Here is a 26,258-nt window from a genome sequence, read left to right on the forward strand (position 1 = left end):
TCAGGCAGTTTTTCTGGCACTGAGCCTGGCCAGAACCTAGGAAACATATTCTAGATTTTCCTAGGCAGCCCCGATTGCATAACATCTTTTTCTAGATAAGACTTCTAAAATGTATATTTAAGGGAAACTTTGTTTTTATATGTTTATAAGGCTTTTCACATGAATACATTTGCATTCACTCATTTGATATTCATTCAACAAATATTTGAGCTAAACACTATTCTGGGTACTTTAGATATATCCATGCAGGAGATGGACAAAAATCTTTGCCCTGTGGAGCTTTCCTCCTAGCATATGAGAAACTCTTCTTTGGCAGATTCTAGGTACAAAGCTGCAGTCTGGAAAATGGCTTCTTTATGGGAACCTTGACCAAGGGAGTTAGTAAAATTTCTTAAGTTTGTGGCACTTCCTGAAATTGTCATTTTGGTATCCCCTGTTTATGCCCCCCGGCCATACATACATACCTCAGGATATTAGCAGGCACTGTCTTAGGGACATTGCGGGCATAGGGAACCTGAAGGCCTATTCCATTCAGCAGCCAAGGAGTGGGTCTGGGAGAGAAGCCCTGGTCCCCAAGATTAGAGCATGTGGTGGCAGAGTTAATAAGGGCCCTGAAAGGCAGGGCCTGCAGAGTCCCTTGAACCTTAGGAGGGAGAAATGGGGCAATTCAGGCCTAAACTTCCCAGTCCAACTACTCCACGCTCTTCCAGTGCATGAATCCCCTCTAAAGCATCTGATCTAGTGATTATCCAGCCTAGATTTGGGTCACCCGCCATCAGGGGGACCCGTCATCTTTGGACCTGTCAGATGCAGCCGACATCAGAGATGAAGAGATGATGGAGAGTAACCAGATTATCTGAGTTCTGATACCAGCTCCCCAACTACTCACTGCATGACCCTGGGCAAGATACTTCACTTCTCTCTGGGCCTCAAAGTGAATTCCCATATAACTAGTTTCTGAGGCTATTGGGACGTTTTAGAGGATCAAGCATTAACTGTACATTTAGCACTGCATCAGGGATGTAGTGAAAGTTCAGTAATGGCGTTAAAAGAAATAAAAAGGGATGTCCTCCAGATGGCCCCTCCAAGTCTAGGAACTTGGTACAGGGAATCAGAGACACCCCCGGGGCAGAAGGAGAGAAGCCTTGCCCAGCTTCCCCCTATGGTTGAGACCCCTAAGTCATTCTGACAGCCTTTGCTTGAGCCCTGCAGCCATCCATCCAGCTGGCCCCGAGGGGAAGGCTCCCTGCTGGGGTAGGGACCAACTGTTCATCACTTCCCACCCAGGGGTCCAGCTTATCATGGGCATGCTGTCCGAGAAGCCAAGGTCTGGGAGCCCTGCCGAGGTGGCCGCCTGCGAGCGAGTCCAGCAGAAGGCTGCAGTGACCCTGGCCCGTCTCAGCCGAGACCCGGAAGTGGCACGAGAGGCTGTGCGGCTGAGCTGTAAGTGATGCTGGCTGTGGCAGGAGTGGAGTGGGGGACTTGGGGACAGGAGTGGCCCTGATTTCACAGTGGCAACCGAGGGCTCAGAGTAGGAGCTGGCTGGGGTGAGCTCTACTCTCTGGGTGCTGAGAAATACTGGGATGGAGGCCCAGGGTGCAGACCCTAGTCTAGCTTGCTTTAACCTGGGGCTGAAGCAAGAGAGGGGAAGGGCCCAGAGAGGTTTAAGTGGGCCAGAAGAGTGACTCACCTGCAGACTTCCTGGTAGTTAAGACCCCATCCTTTCATTCACTCATTCGTTTTCTCATTCATTCACTCATTTGGTTATTCGCTTACTCATTTATTTACTTATCCACTCATTTGTTCATTACTCATTGTCTCACTCATTAATTCATCCTTTTGTTCATTCATTCACTAACTCATTCATTACTTTACTTATTGTCCATTAACTTATTAGTCCATTCATTAAATCACCCATTCATTCAGTTAGTCACTTACTTACCCAACAAATATTTTCAGAGGACCCACTCTATACTAGGCTCTGTCCTGCGTGCTAGGCATATAGAATTGATTACAACATTATCCTGACTGCGGGGGCTCACAGCCTAATGAGGTCGGCAGCTATGGAAACAAATATTTGCACGAGAGTGGCGTAGAGTGACACTCAAAGCCTGTCCACGGCACGTGTGGCACACAGGGAAGGAGCCCACATTTATCTGAGTGGGTCAAAGACTGTTTTAACGAGGAGCTGAGTCTTCAGCTGTGGTTTGGGGAGTTATTCCAGTGTGAAGGCTGAGAGGGGCCTCCAGGGAGAGGCCTGGGAATCAGCTTGGCAGTGGCACCCATCATCCAGGTACCCCGAGGACAGCAAGAGGGGGCCCTGAGACAGCAGAGGGTTCCAGCTCTGTAAAGACTTTTTAGAGGATAAATGTAGAATGTGTCCTCCTGCTTTTTGTTACTTTATCTTACAATGAGTTTTGTTGTTGCTTTTAGAGTTTGAAAAAGCCAATTTGCATTGAAAAGCAGTCATTTATTAAACTTCCCTCTGGAAAGGCCTAGGAAACGTGAACCTGCTCAATCTGTAGTTTTCTGTAATTTTATCCACAATGTATTTTCTGACTGAACTACGCACTTGGGAAAAAAAGGTACTGGAAATTTCCACTGATGTAAATGTTAAACATAGTTCTAGTAAAATCAGAAGTATCCACACAGGAAGTTCTTTCTCAGAAGGACCTGCAGTGCCTTCTACTGCTCACACCTCTGCACCTTAGCTGAGCTCAGTCCTGGCCAGTGTCTTGGCACTAAGGAGTTTGGTTTTGATGCTCCAGCTCATCCTGGCCCTAACCAGGGCCTGTTTGCATCCAAGGGAGCAGAAAGTCTCCTTAAGCTCCTCCAGGTGGGCTCGGCCCCCTTCTGCTGCTGATTGGCGGGTTGACCGGGCCCTGAGGGCCACGTTCCTCGATAAGGTTCCATGCAGAAGGCTGCATGTGAGAGATGCAGCAGGGAGTACCTCTAGGTCAGGCCTGGCCAGGTGCTCCCCATCCTGGGTGTGAGGTTCTCCCTGTCTCACGCAGGTATGTCCCGCCTCATCGAGCTCTGCCGATCGCCGTCCGAGAGGAACAGCAGTGACGCCGTGCTGGTGGCCTGCCTGGTGAGTTCTCAGACTTCCCTAGCTTCCTCCCTGGGCTTTGGGATTGCAGACCAGGGGCTGGGAGAATGGGCCATGCCACAGTTGGCTTGGGCAAGCCATGAAACTTGTCTGGGCTTCAACCTTTCTCTTCCTTTAAAATGGTGATGAGAGTAATACTTGTTTCACTTAATTCATAAAATTGTGAAGAAAATTATATGAGGTCACATATGTGAAAGATGGCGGGCTGGGGAACACCCCCACCCACAGTTTTAGTAACCAATCTCTGAGATTCTGGGAAATCTTAACCGCAGATGAAGACCAGAGTGACCGCTGGTAGAATAGTAGCTGGTGTCCTTGATGCCATGGCGCTCACAGCGTGTGAGAGCTCGGGGATGGATGTCTCCTGCCTGTTCCAAAGCAGACATTTGAGAAAAGCCTCCTTTCGTCCTTGGACAGAGCCCCTCTACTGGTGCTCTTCCAGCTGTGTAGCTCCCCGCTCCTTTGTGGAAGAGTTCTGGAGACCAAAGGATAGGACAGAGAGTATTATTCAGGCAGCCCCCAGAATCTTCACCCTGAACCAGGCAAGTACGTCTCAGGAGGTCCCCACCCAACTCCTCCTTGATGCCTGGGCCCACCATGAAACAATGAGCAGGACCAGGTGAGGAATGCGTGCGTTGTCTCTACACTCCTCCCTGCTGGGGCTGGAAGGAATCCCGAAGCAGAGCAGCTTCTGGTTGGAAGCATCAAGGAGCAGGGAAGGTGTTGTATAAACAGGCCATTTAACTTCCAGAAGGGAGTGCCAGATCCTTGACTGGTCCTCAGAGAAAGTGAGGGAGAAGTGATGCATCTAAAGGTCCTTCGAGCTGTCTCACAGTGAAACAGTGACACCCCTGCCTCACCCCGTCATTTTTCTTTTAGCTGAGCTCATCTCCTTTCTGGGAGCTCCTGATGGGAACTGTGTGGCGGCAGAAACAGCAGGTGTTACACTCAGACACACCTGTCTTGGTTTTGCCATTAAGGAGCTGTGTGACATTGGGTAGGTCACTAAGTGCTGTAAATTTTATTCAATCAATATTTACTGAGTGATTCTATGGGCCATGCACTCTCTAAGGCTATGGGGATACAGCTGTGGAAAAATAAAAGACAAAAATCTCTGCTCTCATGGGCTCTTATTTCTGGTACATGTGGAATAACCATAACCTTTATTTGTGCCTTTGGTGATCGGGTGAAGCTTATGGGCCTCTTCTCAGAATAGTGTTTTAAATGCATAAAATAAAATATTATAGAATTGAAAAGGAAATCAATTCTATTAAAATAATTATTGGAGTATTTAAACATGATATATTAATATAAGTACTTTTTAATTCATACATTAAGTAGGATCTAGCAGTGGGTCTACTAAGTATGGCAACCTTGACTGGAGACGAGCGTTCAGGATATATGCAGCTACCTCCAGCAGTGTAATGGGCTATGAAAGCATCTGTGATGTCTGTTGGTGAGCAAGTCGCAGGGCTTGCTGAGACTTCATGCTTTGTTGCTACATTCACAACTGAAGCGAATGCTATTTCAGGAAGTGAAATAGGTTAGTGAATGTAAAGATGTAATTTTTTTCATCTGAGTTCTCAGACCCTTGTAATTCCGTCTGGTCTGGTGAGTAAAACGGAGAGAGACAATACCTGGGCAAACACGTAATCCTCGGCCCCAACCACCATTACCTTCACAACCCGGGCACCCGCCACGGCCTGACGCTGAAGAGGCCCGGAGGAAAAGTTGGGAAACTGAAGCTCCACAGCTCAGTGGGCTTGTCACAATTCCTTTTCCATTTCCACTGTTGGTTTGAATGACAGCACACAGAAGGGCTTGGCCACTGTCTCCAGTCACTAGAAGGACCTTCTGGTGGAAAAGAGATTACGTTTCTCCTTGTGGATGTGTTGTTGGATGCCGAAGACGGTCCCTCCCTCCCGAATCCGTCCTCCATGTGGGTGCTGGGCCAGTTTTCCTCACAGACAGTTTGCAATCATGACACTTCTGTGATCGACCCTTCCATGGCTCCCTGGTACTTATGGGCTCAGCTCTTCGCAGTCTGGCTCCCACCCACCATGGGTCTGAAGGCTTCCCACTGCCTCCAGGCCCCGTGCAGCTCAGCTGGGCCAGAGTGCCCTGAGCCACCCAACACCGTGCCTTGTCCCTTGGCCCTTGCAGATGCCCTCTCTCCAACTGTGCCTGCCCCTCCTCAGGGCTCAGGCCAAAATCTCTCTCCTCCGTGAAGCTTCCGAGGGCCTTCCCGGGCTCAGAGACACGGAGTACACAGCGTGTGGCTGGGCCTGCCTACCCGGATTTTGTTTTCCTAGTAACAGGCAGGTTGTGTTATCCGGTATTCCAGATGTTATGAGAGAGGCTGTTAGAAGGCAAACACAGGCCTGCTTGTTGCTGAAGATCTCGAATTGTCTACCAGACCATCTGTTTCCAGCCACACTTTCTCCCTCCGTGTCTCACAGCCTTGGTCTCCCTAACTCGCCTCATGCGGAGGATTTGTATTTCTCCCCCTCTAGCCTGGAACCCTCTTAGAGCCAGGGCCCTTTCCCAGCTCTTTGTATCTCCACGGGACCTTGGGTTTGGTGACCGTTCCTTGCCCCCTGCCCCAGCCCGTGTTGGTGGGTGTTACCGGTTCGGCTCCCAGAAGGGGCTCCACATTGAGTATGGCCCCCTGGCTGGTGAGGTGGGGCCACGTGGAGGCCGGCCCTGCAGACGGAGTTGGAAGCTCCCTGTCCTGCGCTCCCGTGAGGCCTCTTCCCACTGTCAAAGGCTCTCTTCAGGTGGAGGGAGGACGTTTCAATTACCATCTCCCACATCTGGTCTGGGGAAGTGGCAGCACGGATTGCCTCTCGCAAACAGGATTGATTTTCCTTAATGAAGCGCTGTCAGTGGGCTGCTGGGCTGGCTTAGTGCTCAGTGTTTCAGACTGTCTGGAAATGAGATCCTGGGGTGACTGGCTGTCAACGCTCCAAGGAAAGCAGAGGCCAAGAGGAAGCCTTCACGATGGTGAAGGGTCCTTTCCACCCCTGGATGCTGAGGGAGGGTGCTCTGAGTTGGTTTGGGTTCACATCCTGCAGACTTTCTGGGGACCCTGGGGAGAGGAGGGTGTCTATTTGCTTTTCTGTTTTTTCAGGTCTGTTTCTAGGTTTTTCTATCTCATATTTTGTTTATTGCTTTTCTCTCTTTCTGGAGGTTGCCTCCTCTCTTAGGATTTCTCTCTCTCCTTTCCTTTCCCCCTCTTCTTTTTATCCCCCACAGTCCTTTCCCCCCTCCTCCCTTTCTGCCTCCTCGCATCCTCCTACCTCTCTCCTGTTGCCCGCCCACCTCAGGGTGCTCTCGCTCTTGCTTTGTCACTGTCTCTCTCTCCCCATCTCCCTTGTGTTCTCAGTCTCTTTTCTTTCACCAAGTTTATCTCTGTCTCGCTGTTTGAATATTTCCTTCTTGTTCCATTTCTCTGCTGTTTCTTTTTCTCTGTTTCTCTGCTATTTTCCTTTTCTATCTCATTTTCTCTCTTCATGGGTCTATTTTCTCTCTATTTCTTTGTCTCTCTTTGTCCTTCCCTCTCTCCTGCTTTATTTTCATCCCTGATCACATAAGATACATCAATGGCCTCATATCCTCTGCTGAAGATCCCTGGTTCTGTATTTACTGTGACAACTCAAGGGCGATGGGGTTGTTTCTCCCAGTGGGAGCCGAGAAGAATCAGAATGTGCTATGGAGTTCAGCCTCTTCAGCCCTTGGGGGGGGGGGGGGTCACACCCCAGGAGAGACAGTCTTGTGGAGTCTACTTCCTGCCACTAGTGTCTCAGACCCTGCTTATGTGCACAGGCACACGTCACTTCTCCTTGATCCAGCTTGGACATGGCAGCACCTGTTAGTCTAATAATTAGCTTAAGCCATCCTCTCTTTTCACCAGCATGGCCTGATTTCTCAGTCATAGGAACCCCCCATGTCTAGGTAATAAGCTCCCTGCCTGCCTTGTACTCAATGTGACCTAGCGTCCTGGACTTGCAGCATCCTCCATGTGTGTGTAGGTATGAGGGTCCTGGAGTTGGACTGCTGTGTGATCTTGGAAAGGCCACTTTCCCTCTCTGGGCCTCCGTCTCCTTATTTCCAAAATGGAGACTATGATACCTTGCAGCGTCCTCTAGGGATTAAATGAAATACTATGTGTAGGTAGTAAGTGTTGGCCTTCCTTTGCCTTTGCTTCTGCTATTCCAGATATTCCCCTCCTCTTTGTTTCCTGGGGGAAGGGCATCCTGGAGCTCAACCTTGTTACCTGCTGTGCACGGGCTCCAGAAGAGGGAAGGGATTAATATTCACCGAGCGCTTAGCATGCATGGCCTCAGCTTCCCGGGAAAGAGGTCTAGGGAGGCGCACAGCTTACCTTTACAGTTTCAGTTAGCTCTAGTCGTAGAACTCGATTCTAAAGCACTTCATTAGTCGTTTTGTTTCAGCAAACGTTTATTGAGCCCTGTGCCGATTCTTGTGCTACCTGCTGTAGATACAGAGAAAAACAAAACAGAGTCTCTACCCTGGAGGAGCTCAGAGTCTAGTGTGGGAGGTAAACACCTATAAAACAGTTACAGTCAAGCGTGAGGAGGTATAGGTCAGCTCAGGGGCTGTGAGTACACAGCGGAGGGAGAGACTGTCTCTTCAAGGAATCAAGGAGGGCTTCACAGAGGAGGTGACAGTGGGCCAGGTCTTGCAGGATGAATGCAACTGCTGGCTAGAAAAGAGTGAGGAGGGACGTCATGTCGTGGGGAAGAGCTGAGCAAGGGCACATGGACATAAACAGGCTGGCCTGCTCAGGGGAGAGTGAAATGTTCAGTGTGGGGCAGCCTGGGCAGGAGTTCCACTCTGCCTGCACCTCTCTTTCCTGTTCATCTCATCTTGGTGGCAGACTCTGCATCTCCTTCAATTTTATGACCTTCCTTCCTCTTTCTCTCTTCTTCCTTCGCATCCCACAATGCTTTGCTCAGAACCTTGCCGAATGTATGCATAAATGAATAGTCCTTGCTGTTCTAAGGTTCCTCTAGGGAACTGGAAGCAAGAATATAATTCCACTGATGCTTCTGGCAGTCCTAGTCTCTAGGATGAACATAGCTTGAATTTACATATATCAGTAAGTTGACCAGACCCTTAAAATGACAGATCTTTAAAACAACTGGGTTCCTAAGATGACTGAAAAACCAAGAGGGCAAGACCATTATTAAGATCATGACGATTTTCAGATGACATCCACCATAGCGACCAAGGTGCAAATGGAATCAGGTCACCAAGTGAAAAGTTTGCTATGGTGACCAAGGACCAAAAGGACCAGATCACTAAGGTGTTTGTGATGATCAGCTCAAATTGGCTGGTAAATGAGCCACTTCCTGAAATGCATCTCTCAGGGCAATTGAAGGAAATACATGCACCTGAGCAGGGCCCCCCGTCTGACCTGTATCATCTCTTTTCTTTCCTCCCCAGGCTGCTCTGCGTAGATTGGCCGGCGTCTGTCCAGAAGGCCTCCAGGACTCCGACTTCCAGCAGCTGGTCCAGCCCCGGCTTGTGGACTCTTTCTTACTCTGCAGCAACATGGAGGAGAGCTTTGTGTAGGGAGTGTGGGAGAGGAAACGCATTTGGCCCCATTCTCATGCCCCCTCTGAGTACACACCTGTGAACACACCTGAGTACACACCAGCCCCCTCACCTCCTTATTTATACTTAATTTATTTTTTACATGAAATAGACAGAGGGCTAAATATTCTAGCAACATCATCAGGCAGTTTGTGGTCCTTGGGCGTCTTTTTTGTTTTTCCTTTTTGACTTCTGTGACTTCTCAGTTACAGATGTTGAAATGCATAATGGCTAATGTGACAGATTGTCATGGGTGATTTCACTTCATCTTGCTTTCTTTGTTCTCGCTACATAATCTGGCTTCATTGTTTTTTAACTTGGGAACCAGAGTATTTTAAGTGCCCAGCAGTTTTTTTTTTAAGTTGAATTTGTTCTTTCTAAAAGATTTTAAATGAATTTCATAGTAGGAAAGAATATACTGGAATGAAAGTTTTATTCTTTAATAAATGGAATCAAACAGAATGTGTCTTGGATTTTCTGATTAAATTATATCTTAGACTAGCTTCTTGCTTCTGAAGTTTTCATGCCACAAAAACTTTTCCAACCATTAAAACTGAGTAGAGAGTTGTATTGTTTTCATAGGTATATAAATGGGTCAAGTTCTGAGTGATTTAGTGAGAAACCAAAAAGATTTCAAAGTTTCCAGAAGCTCTTGGCTTCCCTGCTCTTGTGTAAGCGCATGGTGAACAGTGTCCCCAGATGAGGTTTTAGTGAATAATACCTCTTCAAAAGGATCCTTGAAAGTAGTGGTGTGTGGGAGCGGCTCATACCAGCTTACAAGGGACAGTTGTGAGGGTGTCTTCCCAACTCCACATCGAGTGACCTCATGTTAGTAGCTTGAAACTGGCAATGGTGGGAGTGTTTACACCACAGAAACTGGCAGATGCTACAAATCAGAGCTTTTGTTTTTTTTTCCAGAGAGCTGGTTTACTAATACAAATGCTTGAAATTCACAAAAATCCGTGAATCCTTTTGAAAGGTTTAATAGCACCATATTGTGACATGATTTTCTGCAATTCAAGAAACACTTCTTGAATTCTTTTACTATTCTAAATGAATTAACCTAATGTATCAGCTCCTGGGCAAGCATCTTACATGCATTATCTTATTTATTCCTTATAATAAAATTATGAGATTGCAACTATGTTATTAAATCACTTGCCCAAGGTCACTAGCTAGTAAGTGGTGTTAGGATGTGAACCTGGTGATATCTAGTACCAGAGCCTTTTCTCTGAAGTTCTGTGATACAGAGAAAAGTGGTATCTGGGTCCTCTTGCCTAAAATGATGGTGAAGATGATGATGGTCATCATAATGGTAACAAACACTTGTACATTATTTACCATGCACTAAGCCCTTGTTTTATATCATTCTATATATTAACATGAATATACATTAACGTTTCTTACCATATATTATTTATTCAGTTCTTATAAAACTCTAAGTTAGCTATTACACCCATTTTACAGATGAGAAAACATATTTTTCAGATGAGACAATGAAGCTGATGTAGGAAGTAAATGGCAGACCCTGGATTCAAACCAGGGTCTTCTGAGTCGTTATGCAAAATCTTCACTTTTAGGAATACGGTTTTTGATATATCTCACTGAGTTATGCAGATTGTCCAAATGTTGGTGTCTTTCATCTTGTGATATCAACACAAACTTTTGTTACCATCACAACTGATCTCATCAGAAAAGTCTTCAAGTACTGAGAAGCTATCAAGCTTGAGAGCTCAGGTGTCATCACTGGCAACAGATACTGTCAGTTGTTTTTCTTGATGTGACGAGCTCACTTTGTTAATTTTTTTGAAAATGTCTATCAAACACCTCAGTCTCAGTGACCATAGTTTTTCTGCCAGTTATTCTCTCAAATAAAAATAATGTTCCATGGAAAAAGCAACTCATTCCCTTTGCAGTTCAAACAATTAGACAAGTGTTTCTTTCTTGAAACTGATACCCCTCCTATTTTGGCATTCAGGAGAAATGCCCTAAGTCTAATTCTCATTTCATCACCCAGAATATTAAAAAAGAGATATGTACTAAAGGTTCAAGATTTAACAAAATTCATAATTTTTACTTCTTCATCAAAGATAGTCCTAATGAAATTGGCACTTGAAAAATTGACTTTAAGTAGGTGGCAGTGAAGCAAACAATGACTATTAGTACAGTTTGGCGCCACTGCCTTGATCATGCCAAGGTACAATGTTACCCATCAGGGCTTTTGCACCCTTAGCACAAATCAACAAGTAACAAAAGGTAAACAAATTCAGAATTACTATGAAAATAGTTTGTCCTTACAGAACTCCCTAAAGGGTCTTGGGGACCCCCCACAATGGCGTGCCCTACTTTGAGAACCACTGATCCAGTTTAACACTTCGTTTTATAGTTGAGGAAAGTGAGTCCTGTGTTGAGAGACAATTGATTTTCCCAAAAACACACAGAATGAGGACTAAACCTCTTGGGTCAAGGTCAAAGTTCTGCCCCTTCCTCAGTACTAGGCTAGTTGGTCGATAACATGACAGAACTTGAAGAGAATAAAGGAGAGGAGCAGCCTTTGGGTGACATATGTGTTGAAAGTCTCTACACTGTAACACTTGCTGTGGGGGTGTATGTCTATCAGTCAGGGTTCCAGTAGGAAACAGAATTTAACTCAGATGGTTCAAAAAAAGAAGTGTTCATAAATAGACTATTTGGAGACTTGTAATCAGAGATAAGGAAGGTACTGAGGAATGCTGAGGCACACAGAGACTTGTTACAATTGTAAGTTCCTGCCATCCTCAGGGCAGAAGGGTCAGGTGAGATAAAAGTGTTGCCAAAGTCCACTGAGAGCTGGACTTGTGGCAGAAGGGCCACCTGGTGGGAGCTGTAGGGACTCAGCCACTGAGGAGACATGGAGCCTGGGCATGGAGGCAGCAGGAAAGAAATGCCTGGACCTCTCTCTTCTTACTCTCTGATCTCCCACAGGTGTCTTCTTCCATTGGCTAAATTCTCTGGTGAGAGAGCCAGAGTTATGGAATCTTCAGGAATCAGCTTCTGAGGGAGACAGTAGCATAAAGAAGAGTGGAGAAGGTATCTGGGTGAGGTCAGGACGGGGACTAACAGAATCATGAGCACAGGTGGAAAAGTCTACATTCTTTCTTCCTCCTCCCTAAGGTGCTGGCACATAGCTGGTGCATGGAAAGCAGCCAGTATGACTTTGGGATTGCAGCAAATTGTCAATTGAAGGATTTATAGGACGGATTTTAGAGAAAGGAAACAAAGTGGGATACGGGTACAGGGAAATGGCATCCGTCCTTGCAGCCAGGCTTCAGAGAGAAAGGTGTCCCGGGCCTCAGAGCAAGGAAGACAGAGATATAAAGGAAGTGTCTGAATAGAGTGATTCTAGGGGCCTAGAAGTTGGTGCAGAGCTGATCAAATGCAATAGACTGTTCAAGTCACAAGAGGTCTATAAAGAGAGGAGTTGAGGCTTTTTGGCAGAGAAGGGACCAAAGGCTGTGGACAGAGACGTGCTCCAGGGGAACGTAGAAGAGGTTCCACCTTCCACATCAGTTATTGGTTCTGCCCTATGGTCTTTCCATAGGCAATCTCACCCTGCTGACTCTCATCCTGCCTTCTGTGAAAGATAGCTACTAGACCTGGCAGGGCATTGTCAAGCTAGATGACCTTAACGCTTCATGATTGAGGCCATGGCATAAAGGCCTCAGTGGTCAGATGCAGACACAAGTTAGCTCATATAGATTAGCTTAGAACTGAGAGTGGCTGGTTGATCTGAAAGTTAGGATTTTCTTGGCCAGGAACATGCATATTGGCTGAAATCCTCCTCTCTCTGGGCCCTAGCACAGAATTAAGGCTGGGAATGGGTTTTTAGGAAATCCACATGTTGGAGAAAGTGCAGCTACATGCGCTGCCCAGATAAGGAAACCTGGACATCCAGATATTTGAGGATAGGTAGGCAGCATCACGTGGTGGAAAGAACCATCACGAAATGGAATCAGGTGGATTTCTCCGTGAGTTTGAATCCTGGCTCCACCACTTCCCTATTGTTGACTTTGGGCAAGGCATGCTATCTCTATGAGCTTCTGTTTTCCTATCTATAAGGTGATAATGCTCCCTGCTTGGCATCCCTCTTAGGGTTAGTGTTAACATTAAGGGAGATAATTTGTATGTTCTTAGTAAACTGTAAAGTTCTGTGCAAATGTAACTTGTCGTCATCATTACTGCCATCATTTTGGTTATCATCTCAGAGTTGTAAAGGACCACATAAATGATCCAGTACCTCATTTTTCTTATGCCGGGACCCCCTTGACAATATCCTTCTAAAGGAATCCTCCGTTATTGCTTAAGCATCTCCAATGAAAGCCATCACCTCATTCTGCTATTGGACAATCTTCAAGGTCATAAAGTTCCACTCTGCATGAAGCCATAATCTGAAAACTCACCTGCTAGTCCTAGTTTTGATGTCAGGGAACACCTCTCTTTCTGCATGAGAGCCTTTGAAAACTTTGAAGGTGGTGATTAATTGCATGTTCTCTATTGCACAAAACAAGTTACTCCCAAATTTAGTGACTTAAAACAACAAAAAACGTTTATTCTTATATTTCTTGCAGGTCAGGTTTTCGGGAATGGCTTAGTTCAGTGGTTATGGCTCAAGCTTTCTCGTGAGTTTACAATAAAGATGTTGGAAGCATTTCCAGAATGGCAGAGTAGGGGTTCCCCGAAATCCACTCCTCTGTAAAAGCAATGAGAACACTGGCAAAGATTGTCAAAATCAACTTTTTCAGCATTATGGAAATTAACGAAAGGCTTGTAATAATCCAAGAAGTGTTTATTCAAGAAAAATGACAGAACCTCTGCAAGAACAATGAGGTTTGCTGTGTTTTAACTTGCCTGATTCCCATCCCCCTCCCCACAGCTCTGTGGATCTTGAAAGCTGACAACTGTGCAACCACAGTTGCTGTGAAAACTAGCAGCCTGGTAGCCACTGAGGGGCCAGAACGGGTTGGCTTTCCCTTAAAAGCTCCAAATAGATATTCACATGCAAAGGAATAAAGTTGGACCTCTACCTGACACCATACACAAAGATTAACTGAAAATCTATCATTGACCTAAATGTAAGAGCTGAAACTATAAAACTCTTTGAAGAAAATGTAGATTTAAATCTTCATACTGTTGGGTTAGGCAATGGTTTCTTAGATATAACACCTAAATTACAGGTGACAAAAGAACAAGTAGATAAATTGGACTTCTTCAAAGTTAAAAGCTTTTGTGCTACAAATGATAACACCAAGAAAGCGAAAAGTCAACCCGGTGATGGGAAGTAAAATTTCAGATCATATATCTGATAAGAAATTAATATCAGAATCTATAATAAACTCTTACAACTCAACAATAAAAAGTCAAATCACCCAAATAAAAAATAAACAAAGGATTTAAATAGGCATTTCTCCAAAGAATACATATAAATGACCAAAAAGTACATAGAAAGATGCTCAACATAATCAGTAATTAGGAAAATACAAATCAAAATTGCAATGAAATACTATTTCACACCAACTAGAAGAGCTAAATTAAAAAAGACAGACAATGATAGGTATTGGCAAGGATGTGGAGAAATTGTAACCCTTATACATTGCTTGTGGGATTGTAAAATAGTGTAGCCATTTTGGAAAACACTTTGTCGGTTCCTCAAAATGTTAATCATAGAGTTACAATGTGACCCAGCATATACCTTGTGACTCAAAGTATATGCTCGAGAGAAATGAAAACATATGTCCACACAAAATCTTGTACAGGAATGTTCATAACAGAATTATTCCTAAAATAAATAAATTCCTAAAATGGAAACAACTCAAACGTTCACAGGTGATGAACGGATAAAAAATATGGTATAACGATGCAATGGAATACTACTTGGCAATAAAAAAGGAGTCGAGTATTGGTACATGCTGCAACACAGAGAAGCCTTGAGAACAGTGAGATAAGTGAAAGAGGCAATACAAAGGACCATATTTTATATGATTCCATATATGTGAAAAGTCCAAAGTGGTCAAATACACACAGATATAAGGTAGATTGGCAGTTCTCAGGAGCTTAGGGGAGGGTGAATGGGGAGCAACTGCTAATGAGCATGAGGTCTCTTTTGCAAATGATGAAAACTAGTGGTGATTGTTGCACAAGTCTTAAGTATACTAAAGACCACTGGATTGTACATTTTTAAAAGGTGAAGTTTGTGATGTGTGAATTATATCTCAATGAAAACTATTATTAACAACAAAAAAAAGATGTTGGCTAGGGCTGCAGTCACGTGAAGACATGAGTAGAAGTGGAGGATCTGCTTCCAAGGTGGCTCGCTCACAGGGCTGGCAAGTGGGTGCAGGTTGTTGGTGGGAGGTCTCAGTTTCTCTTCATGCAGAAGGGAGGTGGCGGCTCATGCGGAGGCTGCTTGAATGTCCTTCCGACATGGCGTTTAGCTTCCTCAGAGTGAGCGATCCAAGAGTGATAGAGCTGGAAAGAACCTGTCCTTTTTATAACTTAGCCTTAGAAGTCACTTAGATTACTTCTGCCACACTTTATCAGAAATAAGAAGTCCAGCCCACATTCAAGGGACTCAAGGGGAGGGGAGTTAAGCTCCGTTGTTTGACGGGAAGAGTACCAGTAATTTGCAGGCATGTTATAAAGTTACCACATTTGTTATATTTCCGGCAAGTCCTCTCTATCTGATATGCTTTTTTCCCAGTCATGTTCACATTTTCTAGACTCTCTCCAAACGGCTCACTCACATTTAGAAAATCCAGTGTGTCAATCCCTCGCAGCCCCATTTATCTCCCCATATCCCACTCCCATCAAAATGAAACTTCTAGAACTGAAAACATACCTGGCCCCTTTCCCTCTGCTCCCGCCCCACCCCTGCCCCATCTCTAACCTTTCCAGCCACCAGTTGTGGTGGAGTGGGACTTCAGCAATTGTGTTTCTTAGAAAGATGATCTGAAGGGATGTTATTACTGAACGTTCTTTTGATGTCAAGGGGCAAGAGTTTGAAAGGGAAGGTAAAAAGAAAATGTGCCAAATGGAAGAAAATATACTTTCTTGTTTAATGACAGTTTTCCACACCCTTTTAGTTTTTCTGCTTGGATATAAGGAGGACTGAGAACAGGAGGCATGTAAGCCTAATTTTCTAATATAAGTTGTGACAAAGAATAGAAAAGGAATCATTTATGAAAAAAAATTATATAAATTCTCTACAATTTCTTTCAGAGAATAGAAGCAGAGGGAATATGTCTTCACTAATTCCATGAGGTCAGTATTACCCTAATACTAAAACCAGGCAGAGACATTACAAGAAAACTGTAGGCCAATATCTCTCATCAACATAGATGCAAAAAATCCTCAACAAAACATTAGCAAATTGAATCCAACAGTGTATAAAAAGAATATACACCATGATCAAGTGGGATGTATTCCAAGTATGAAAATCTGCTTAAACATTTGAAAATCAATTAATGCAATCCATTACATTAATGGGTTGAAAAGAAAAAATCTCAAGAACAATATCAATATATGCAGAAAGAGCATTTAACAAAACCCAACCCCATTCATGATAAAAACTCAGTAAAGTAGGAATGGAGGGGAATTTCCTCAGCTTAATAAAGAATATCTATTAAAAACCTACAGCTAACACATACTTGAAGCTTTCCCACTAAGAAAGTCAAAGCTCTCCCACTGAGGTCAGATACAAGGTAAGACTATCCCCTCTCATCATTCCTCTTCAACAATGTACTGGGGGTTCTGGCTAATGGAATAAGACAAGAAAAGAAAATGAAAGGTATACAGATTGGGAAGGCAGACATAAAAGTATATTCATTTGTAGATGACATGATTGTCTACATAGAAAATCTGAAAGAATCAACAAAAATACTCATGTAGCTAATAAGCAATTAAAGCAAGGTTGAAGAATACAAGGTTAATATACAGGGCCAGCACTGGTGGCCTAGCACTTAATAAGTTCAGCACCCTCCACTTTGGTGGCCTGTGTTCAGTTCCCAGGTGTAGACTCTGTTAGAGAGAGGTGTAGGTAGAGATTTGGAGGTGGAATTGACAGGAGTGAGCGACTGACAGCACAGGACCAAGTGTTGGGTCGGGGAGGGGAGGCAAAGTCTAGACTGGTGCCCAGGTTCTTGCTCGGATTGTGAAGGCATGGAGGAGGCACTCCTGCTTGAGAGTGAAGACAGCTGCAAAGATTCTGTTAGTGGCCAAGCTGTGCTGGTGGTCCATGTACCAAAAAAAATGAGGAAGACTGGCATGGATGTTAGCTCAGGGTGAATCTTCCTCAGCCAAAAAAAAAAAAAAGTTAATATATAAAAGTCAATTGCTTTCCCATACACCAAAATGAACAAGTGGAATTTTAAATTAAAAACACAATAACATTTACATTAGCACCCCCAAAATGAAATACTTAGGTATAAATCTAACAAAATATGTACAAGATCTATATGAGGAAAACTACAAAGCTCTGATGAATGAAACCAAAGAACTAAATAAATAGAGGGATATTCCATGTTCACGGATAGGAAGACTCAATATTGCCAAGATGTCAGTTCTTTCCAAGTTTATCTATAGAGTCAATGCAATACCAATCAAAATTCCACCAAATTGTTTTATGGATATCAACAAACTGATTCTAAACTTTATATAGAGGCAAAAGACCCAAAATAGCCCGCACCATGTTGAAGGAGAACAAAGTTGGAAGACTGACACTACCTGACTTTAAGAATGTCTGTAAATCTAAAGTAATCAAGACAGCGTGGTACTGGTAAAAGAATAGACAAACAGATAAATGGAAACAGAATAGAGAGCCCAGAAATAGTCCTCCATAAATACAGTCAACTGATCTTTGGCAAAGGAGCTAAGGCAATACAGTGGAGAAAAGACAGTCTTTTCAAGGTGGGACCAACTGGACAGCCACATGCCAAAAAAAAAAAAAACGCATCTAGACACAGAACTTACATCCTTCACAAAAATTAACTTAAAATGGATCACATACCTAAATGTAAAACACAAAACTATGACACTCCTAGAAGATAACATAGGAAAAAACCTAGATGACCTTAGGTATGACGATGACTTTTTAGACACAACACCAAAGGCATGATCCATGAAAGAAATAATCGATGAGCTGTACTTTATTAAAATTAAAAACTTCTGCTCTGCAAAAGAATGTCAAGAGAATGAGAAGACAAGCCACAGACTGGGAGAAAATATTTGCAAAAGGCACGTCCAGTCGAGACCTGTTCTCTAAAATATACAAAGAACTCTTAAAACTCAAAAATAAGAAAACAAACAAGCCTATTAGAAAACGGGCTAAAGACCTTAACAGACACCTCACCAAAGAAGATATACAGATGGAAAATAGACATATGAAAAGATGCTTCATATCATATGTCATCAAGGAAATACAAATTTAAACTACAAGATACCACTGCACACCTGTTAGAATGGACAAAACCTGGAACACTGACGACACCAAATGCTGATGAGGATGTGGAGCAACAGGAACTCTCATTCATTGCTGGTGGGAATGCAAATGGTACCAGCCACTTCAGAAGCCTGTTTGGCTGTTTCTTACAAAACTAAACATGCTCTTACCATACAATCCAGCAATCATGCACCTGGTATTTACCCAAAGGAGTTGAAAACGTATGTCCACACAAAAACCTGTACATGGATATTTATAGCAGCTTTATCTATAATTGCCAAAACTTGGAAGAAACCAAGATGTCCTTCAGTAGGTGAATTGACAAATAAACCATGGTACATCCAGACAATGGAATAATATACAGTGCCAAAAAAAAAATGAGCTATTAATCCATTAAAAGACATGGAAGGACCTTAAATGCATATTACTGAGTGGAAGAAGCCGATCTGAAAAGGCTACTTACTGTATGATTCCAACTATTTGATATTCTAGCAAAGGCAAAACTATGGAGACAGCAGAAAGATCCGTGGTTGTTGGGAGAAGTGAACAGGCAGAGCACAGAGAATTTTTAGGGAAGTAAAATGCTCTGTATGATACCGTAACGATGGATACATGTCATCATATGTTTGGCCAAACCCATAGAATGTACGACACCAAGAGCGAACCCTAACGTAAACTATGGACATCGGGTGATTTTCATGTGTCAGTGCAGGTTCATCAGTGGTAACAAATGCACCACTCTGGTGAGGGATGTTGGTAATAGGGGAAGCTATGCCTGTGTAGCGGTGGAGGGTATACGGGAAATCTCTGTACCCTCCCCTCAACTTTGCTGTGAACCTTAAAAATAAAGAAATAACATCTTAATAAGAATAAAAAAGAACAGTAAGGGAAGATCTAAGGCTGAGGGAAACCAGAGCCTATTCAAAAGTGTTGGAACACAAATGACACCACGGAAGCTTCCATTGTAAGATCCTTTGTGAGAGCATACTGCCCTTGGGGACCCACAGTTCCATTAAGTCCTCTCTCTGGCTATATTAAACTTCAGAATAGTTACTGTCCCTTTAACAATATCTTTTTATAACACCCACACATTCATAGCATGGAGAGATCATGTTGCACAGAATGGAAACTTTATTAATACGGAAAAGAAGAGGAGGAAGAAAAGGAAGTTGGACACAGAATGGAAAACTCAGGTCAAAGACTTGAAGGGATGGATATTTTTTTTTTTAATAACGTTATTCAGAAAGGTGGAACTTTTGAAAGAGAACATTTAAAAGAAATGAAAGGATGATGTCAAGGCATGGATGGAATTTACAGTTAAACCCATAGGTGTGGGGAGAACATCCTACCCTCCCTCTCTAGGCTGCAAAGAGTTGGGCAGGCAGGATGCTATGACTCAGCCTCAGCTGATGAGATCCTCAAGGTCCCACCGATTCTGCAGCGGCCCAGAGCGTGGACTGTGTGCTTGGCCGTATCTGTGAGCGGCTCTGGGCTTCCAGGACCGCCCCAGACAGGAGTCATAACAGAGGCCCCGGGGCAGAGAATCCCATTCTGGGGCTCAGAACAAGGGAGAAGTGACTCCGTTTGAAGTTTGTCCCCAAGAATGGAGCTAATGCTGATCCCCTGTAGTGGGTACCTCCTGCATGCATTTTACTGTGTACCGCCTCTGGTAATTCTCACATTTGTGAGTTAGGTGTTATTGTTAATGTTCTCATTTATTCCTTCCATTACATATGGGGAAACGGAGGTGTGGAGAGGTTGAGTAATGTTGCCAAAACCCAATAGTTAATACTGATAAGGGGATTGAACCCACATCTGCCTGACTTCAGGGGCTAATTGGGAAGAAAGCAGGAACTTAGCACCCAACACTTACTAGATGGTAGAAACAGCTCTGGACTTTTGTAGAACCATCATCCTCCAGAAAACATGTCGTGAGGGTCTACTCTAGACCCAGGAAAGAAAAGTAAACATGAATAAGTGCTGGGATTACCTGTGATTTTAGCTGTTGGTAGGCCAATCCCTAAAAAAAACTAAGTATGGTGGTTAAAGCAAATTTGAGCTCTGCAGCCTATCTCAGTTTTAATCCTGGCTCTACCATTTACTAACTGTGTGACCTTGGGCAAGGTACATAACCTCTCTGTGCCTCAGTTTCCTCATCTGTAAGATGGAAGAATGATAGTGCCTTAATCATAGAGTTGTTGTGAGAATTAAATGTATCAATACATGGAAAAGGCTTAGAATTGTGCCTCATGACGAGTGCTCAATAAATGTGGCTACAGTTCAAGTCCACAAATTCCACCTTTGCATCTGTTCAGGTTGCCTGGTCCTTCCTGACAGTGTCTCAAGTGTAGACCCATAGCATGTTAGAAACAGAGACTTCAATCTTGCAAGAGATGTAGAGACCATCTGGCCCCATCTCAACGTCCTACACGTAGGAGTAAAGAGACTTGCCTGAAATTACACAGTGAATTAATCAAAGAGCTAAAACCTGCATCCAAGAAATAACAACTACTATACCAGAGCTGCCATTTGTTTTGAGCCCCTGCTTTTTGCCAGGCACTGTAACATACGATACATCACTACATTTCTAAAATGACCCTGCTAAGTCATTACAAATTCCTTTTTACAAATAAGGAAACTGAGGTTCAGAGAGACTCTACGTCTTGTCCAACGTCACATAACTGGTAATGGAAGATAGGATTTATACAAACTGTCTGACGTCAAAGCCCATGAGCATTCTGCTTTGGAGCACATGCATTTTATTGTATTCATGTACGCAGAAGCCCAAACGCCATGCTTGATCTTAAAAATACAAGTATAGCACTTTTGCAAATTCCCAAATTTCTCTTTATTTGAAAAAAATCATTTGCATTTTTAATTAAATAATTTTTAAGCACTGATACACAACCTTTAGTTATTTGTCAAAATTTGTTAAATTTGTTAAAATTGTGGTAATAGACACGAAGATTATTTCAGAGAAAAAGAGAATAGGAATGAGACAATGAAATATAATTTAACAAATCAAAATAGAAATCCTCTACAGTTCAGGATCGATACCATGAAAATCTCTAAAATAGCTACTCCTTAGTCTAGTGTCAGTGTAAAGCATCAAAGACAAATCAAGGTAAATGCCGTATGTTATCAGTTCTGTTTCAAAGCAATGACAGCCTTTGGAAACAATTCTTTTAAAATTTCTTTTTGTTAGAGTTTTCTGATGATCCTGTTGTAAAGATTCTATTTACGTCCATAATCTTATAATTTCTTCACCATGGTTTTTATTTGTGGTTTCTTATGTACTTTTTTTTTCTTAAAGATTGGCACCTGACTAACAACTGTTGCCAATCTTTTTTTTTTTCCTGCTTTTTTCTCCCCCAACCCCCCCCCAGTACATAGTTGTATATTTTAGTTGTGGGTCCTTCTAGTTGGGGCATGTGGGACTCTGCCTCAGCGTGGCCTGACGAGTGGTACCACGTCCGTGCCCAGGATTCGAACCAGCGAAACCCTGAGCCGCCGAAGTGGAGTGCGTGAACTTAACCACTCGGCCATGGGGCTGGCCTCTCTTACACACTTTTGGGGCTATGCATGACTAATAAAAGCAGACATTGTAGAATATTTAGATGTGCTCATGTGCATGTGTGTGAGTCTCAGACTTGAGGCCCACAAGAAAAACCAGAGTCCACATAGAAATCCATAAAAAAATCCATAAGGGATTTTTGCATATTTTCAAATTTTGGCGTCACATAGAAACAAAGATCTTGTCAGTTTACCTACATTGTTTACATGGCATTTTCTTGAAAGCCTGCGGCCTCTCTCTTCTCCACCCTGAGACTCAATCAGTCCCTCTGCAGCTTATCCCACCATCAACCTTCAAAACAGGGTCATTTCTCATTTGAACAGGCCACAGTAACCAGAGATGACAGCTGGGATATGGGGGTGACACTACTGTGAGCCAGGCTCCTCCAGTTTCTGCCCTTAGGGAAGGCAGGGAGGGAGAGGCTGGTGGGGTCTTTTTCGGGTCCATTTTTCAGGCTTGGCTGCTCACATGCTTGCAGCCATGCTGTGCATTCTATTCAATCCATATGCACCTTGAGGTACGAGGTGACGGGAGGGGCGTGCTAATTTTTAACATCCTTTGAAAAATGTATTCTTTAGACCTCAAACATGTTAAAATTTACTAATAAACTTACCTATACTTCTAAAGTATTTCTAAAGCTAAAGGTTCATGTGGAGAGTTCTATTTAGATGGTTTGTCTTGACAAAGTCTTCATATGACCCATCTGAGGGAAGTCACCACCTCACACCAGGTTGCCACTTTGCTTGTGGAGGTCCTTGAAGAGAATTCCCAAATTTTGAACAAGACGTTCCAAAGGCTCATGTGGCAGGCAAAGAAAGTGGAGATATTTCCTTAAAATTCACATCCAACCTCATTTCCCACTTCCAGAAGACAAATTTCATCTGGTTTTCCAGTATTTAGGAGTGATGTGGAACTCTCCTGTAGAGGTTCTTCAGAGAGTAATAAAGATGGAGGAACACAAAAGCAGAGATGTTCACAGATGCCAGATGTCACACCATGAAACAGGAAGAAAGTGGCCTGGGCAAAGGCAGTCAACATCTCTTTCCATGAGATTGCTCCTCAGGAAGGCTCCCATCATTCCATCCATGCTTGCAGCTCTGAGTCAAACGACCAGTGGATGCTTTCACTTTCTCTAAGAACTTTCCCAGGATGGCCGTTTCCTTGTCTATCTCTCGGCACCTGAGTTTGACAGCCTTGTGGAGTACTTGCTCATGCTGCTGGGCCTTCCTCTCCTCTTCCTGGGTGACCACGTGAGCCCATCTCATCTGTGCTGCATCTTCTGCCTTTAAGATCAAGACTTCCTTCACTTTGCTGAACCTTAGGTCAGCCACGGCCAAAACCCTGGACAAAGGAGACCCCAGATAAGCAGGTGAGGCTCCAGGCTGTTCACTTGCAAGAATGTCTGGGAAGCTTTCTGTAGCTTTCGGGTCACTATTCAACTCCCCTTTGCTGTGTTGGCTGCTCACTATGACTTCTGATCAAAAGACAGAGGGATCAATGTCTTGTCCCAAAGACCAGTCCAGGAGTCAGGGAGTGGGAAATACACTTCATCTCCAGCCTCTGCCTTCCTCCTTCAGGGACATCCAGCTGTCACCCCAGGGCTCTCTAAAATCAAACTGAAACTTTTAATACTTATTCATCAATTACAATATCTTCCTTCTCTTCTTTGTTGCTTAGTGATATTCCCCAACAGTTAAGTGGCTCTCCTCATGCTGCCTGAAACTTCCTTAACAATGGAACCTGCTGAGGCTCGAAATCACAAAGTTGCAGGATCACAAAATTCAATTAAAGATTTGCATAATCTTGGCAAGGACTGGAACCAGACAGCTCATGAAGTCCAAGCTCAAGACTCATGTATCTGTTATTATTTACTGATCAGATGACATTTTGGACTGTGTAGACATTTTTAATTTTAGGATAGAGAGGATAGTGATACATTCATACAGTGAATACTATACATGAAGTACTGTAAATTTGTCATATTGATACATCTCAAAGGCATATTGTTGGATTTAAAAAGTTACAAAAGATGCATACAGTATAATACCATTTATATAAAAGTTGATATACACAAAATCCTATATATGTTTGTGGAAAAGTCATATGTAGTGAAAGTATTAATACATGGGTGGTGTTATGGGTTGAATTTTGTCCCTTCAAATTCATGTGTTGAAGTCCTAACCCCCAGCACCTCAGAATGACCCCTCATTTGGAAATAGAGTCATTGTAGATGTAATTAGTTAGGATGAGGTCACACTGGAGTAGAGTGGGGCCCTAATCCAATTTGAGGGGTGTCGTTATCAAAAGGGGAAATTTGGGGACCGGCCCAGTGGTGTAGTGGTTAGGTTCACCCACTCTGCTTCAGCAGCCCAGGGTGTAGGTTCGGATCTGGGGCATGGACCTACACACCGCTCATGAAGCCATGCTGTGGAAGCATCCCACAGACAAAATAGAGCAAGATTGGCACAGATGTTAGCTCAGGGTGAATCTTCCTCACCCCCCCAACCCCAAAAATGGGAGGAAATTTGGACACAGAGACCTGCTCACAGGGAGAACACCATACGGACATGGCACAATGCTGCCACAAGCAAAGGAGCTACCAGAAGCCAGGAGAGGGGCCTGGAAGAGACCTTTTCTTAAGTTCCTTCAGAGGGAGCATGGCCCTGTTCACACCTTGACTTCTGATGTCTAGCCTCCACAATTGGAAAATAATAAATTTCTGTTGCTTATGCTAATGCGTTTGTGGTGCTTTATCATGGCAACACCAGGCAACTAACACAGGTGGGAATGATACACGTGAACTTCAAGACAATGCTTATCCCTGGGGGAAGTGGGCGAGGGGATGGGATTGAGGAGGGATATATGAGACCTTCATTTGATTGATAATAAAAGATCTGTAGTATATATGGTAAAATGTTACCAGCTGTTAAATCTGGTTAGTGAGCACATGAGTACTTGTATATTATCCTCTGTGCTTTTCTTAATATGTAAAGCACCCCGAAATGAATCAAAGGATATTCCGAGAAGTGTCCCAGCACACATAAGGAGAGCAGGGTACGTTGTCTCTGGTTGCTGATTCTAAAGCTGTAATAAACCTAAGGCCCTGCTCCATCTTTGGTGATAAAGGGAGAGGCTGCTGAGTAAGATACTGAAGATGCTGGAATCAATCCAGGCGAGCTACACAGAGGAGAGCAGAGAGTTGGCATAGGCTGGATGTATTTTTAGAAGCAGCCACCTTATCCACTTGTTCATCCCTTGAAGGTTCTTTATAATTGAGACTGCATCTTTCATCCTGCTTCAGGGTTGAGATGTAAGGTCGGAATTTTACCAATTAGAGGAGATCTTTACAGAAAATATCATCTCTGAAGCTAAAGCTCATACAATACCCTGTCTGGAGATAGCTCTCCAGGGCAGTGGATGATGTAATTTGACGTGTTAATATTCGACCTGGAGAGACTCAAGAATTCATACTGACATCTGCTGGACCCTTCAAATACTTTCTGGTCTGAGTTAGAACCGGGCATCCTGGAGCATAAGAGCTCCCAACAGGCAGCTTTAGGAGCTCTTTGCCCTGGGGCGGGGCTGGCAGCATGCTGCCATAGGCAACTTGAAATCAAATTTAAGATCTTTTGCTCACTACGCACATTTAGCATAATACATCCATGGCAGAATGAGGCAGGACATCTAGGGTATAATTAACAATCACTATTCTATGACAGTCTCAGCAACACAAATGCCAATTTGCTTGTCAAATTCCAAAGAGAAAGGAAGGGGCCATGTGGTAACCAGACAAAACAAAGCCCTTGTTTTCAGGGCCCGACTCAGCAATTGCTGTGTCCTTGGGCAGCAGGAAAAGAATTCTTGGGCGACTCTGGTCAGTGGGCTCTAGATATAGGTTTTTTTCCCTGAACATCCCTCCAGAATCAGATTCCAATCTAACGGGTTCTATGGAACCTCGGAGGAGTCAGTAATGATGTAAATGGAATCTATGAACCAAGAGGAGGCAGTTCAGAGAATTAAGATGCCAAGTTCCTTTGCTTGGGGCACACTGAATACATGCCAATCGAAAGCTCTAATAGTGATTAGATTTTGTTGCTGCTTAATAAAGGCAAGAAACTGAATTGTTATTCACACCTGCAGTTTGACAGGGAAATTTTTTATAAAAGTGGGATTATCTTTAAAAAAATGAATCCCATTTGGTAAAAATATTGAAAGCTACTTCAGTAGGTAGTAGTAAAATTACTTTTTTTCTCCTGGAAAGGAACTATTGATCATGACGTAAATGATTAAATTTTGATCTCTTCTCCTGCGTACTCTCCCAGCATAAGAAATAGTCGTATGATTTGAGTTGAAATTGGATTTTTAGGCAAATTTCATTCACATTGGTTCTATTGTGGGATAAAAGTTAGTTCTCAGATCTTTGTTTTGGAGACAGGATGAGGACAGGAGAGAGCATTTATTAAAGTGCTAGACACTTCACATGC

At 43.5% G+C, this 26,258-nt stretch overlaps 1 protein-coding gene across 9 annotated transcripts in view; it reads left to right on the forward strand.

The window, feature by feature from the left end:
* INSC (INSC spindle orientation adaptor protein) overlaps positions 1-9,184 on the forward strand; it is a 128,580-nt gene extending 119,396 nt beyond the window's left edge. For 6 of the 9 annotated variants that reach the window (XM_070491180.1, XM_070491184.1, XM_070491181.1 and 3 more), the window contains exons 11-14: positions 1,288-1,443; positions 3,015-3,091; positions 3,989-4,106; positions 8,579-9,184. In XM_070491180.1, the coding sequence (XP_070347281.1) occupies positions 1,288-1,443; positions 3,015-3,091; positions 3,989-4,106; positions 8,579-8,592 (365 nt within the window). In that variant the 3' untranslated portion in view covers positions 8,593-9,184. Of the gene's footprint in view, positions 1-1,287; positions 3,092-3,988; positions 4,107-8,578 lie in introns of all 9 variants that reach the window. The other 3 variants (XR_011495925.1, XR_011495924.1, XM_014847818.3) reach the window with 3 other exon arrangements.
* The last annotated feature ends 17,074 nt before the right edge of the window (positions 9,185-26,258 follow it).

Source organism: Equus asinus, chromosome 20 (genome assembly GCF_041296235.1).
Source record: "Equus asinus isolate D_3611 breed Donkey chromosome 20, EquAss-T2T_v2, whole genome shotgun sequence".
Classification (NCBI taxonomy): Eukaryota; Metazoa; Chordata; class Mammalia; order Perissodactyla; family Equidae; genus Equus; species Equus asinus.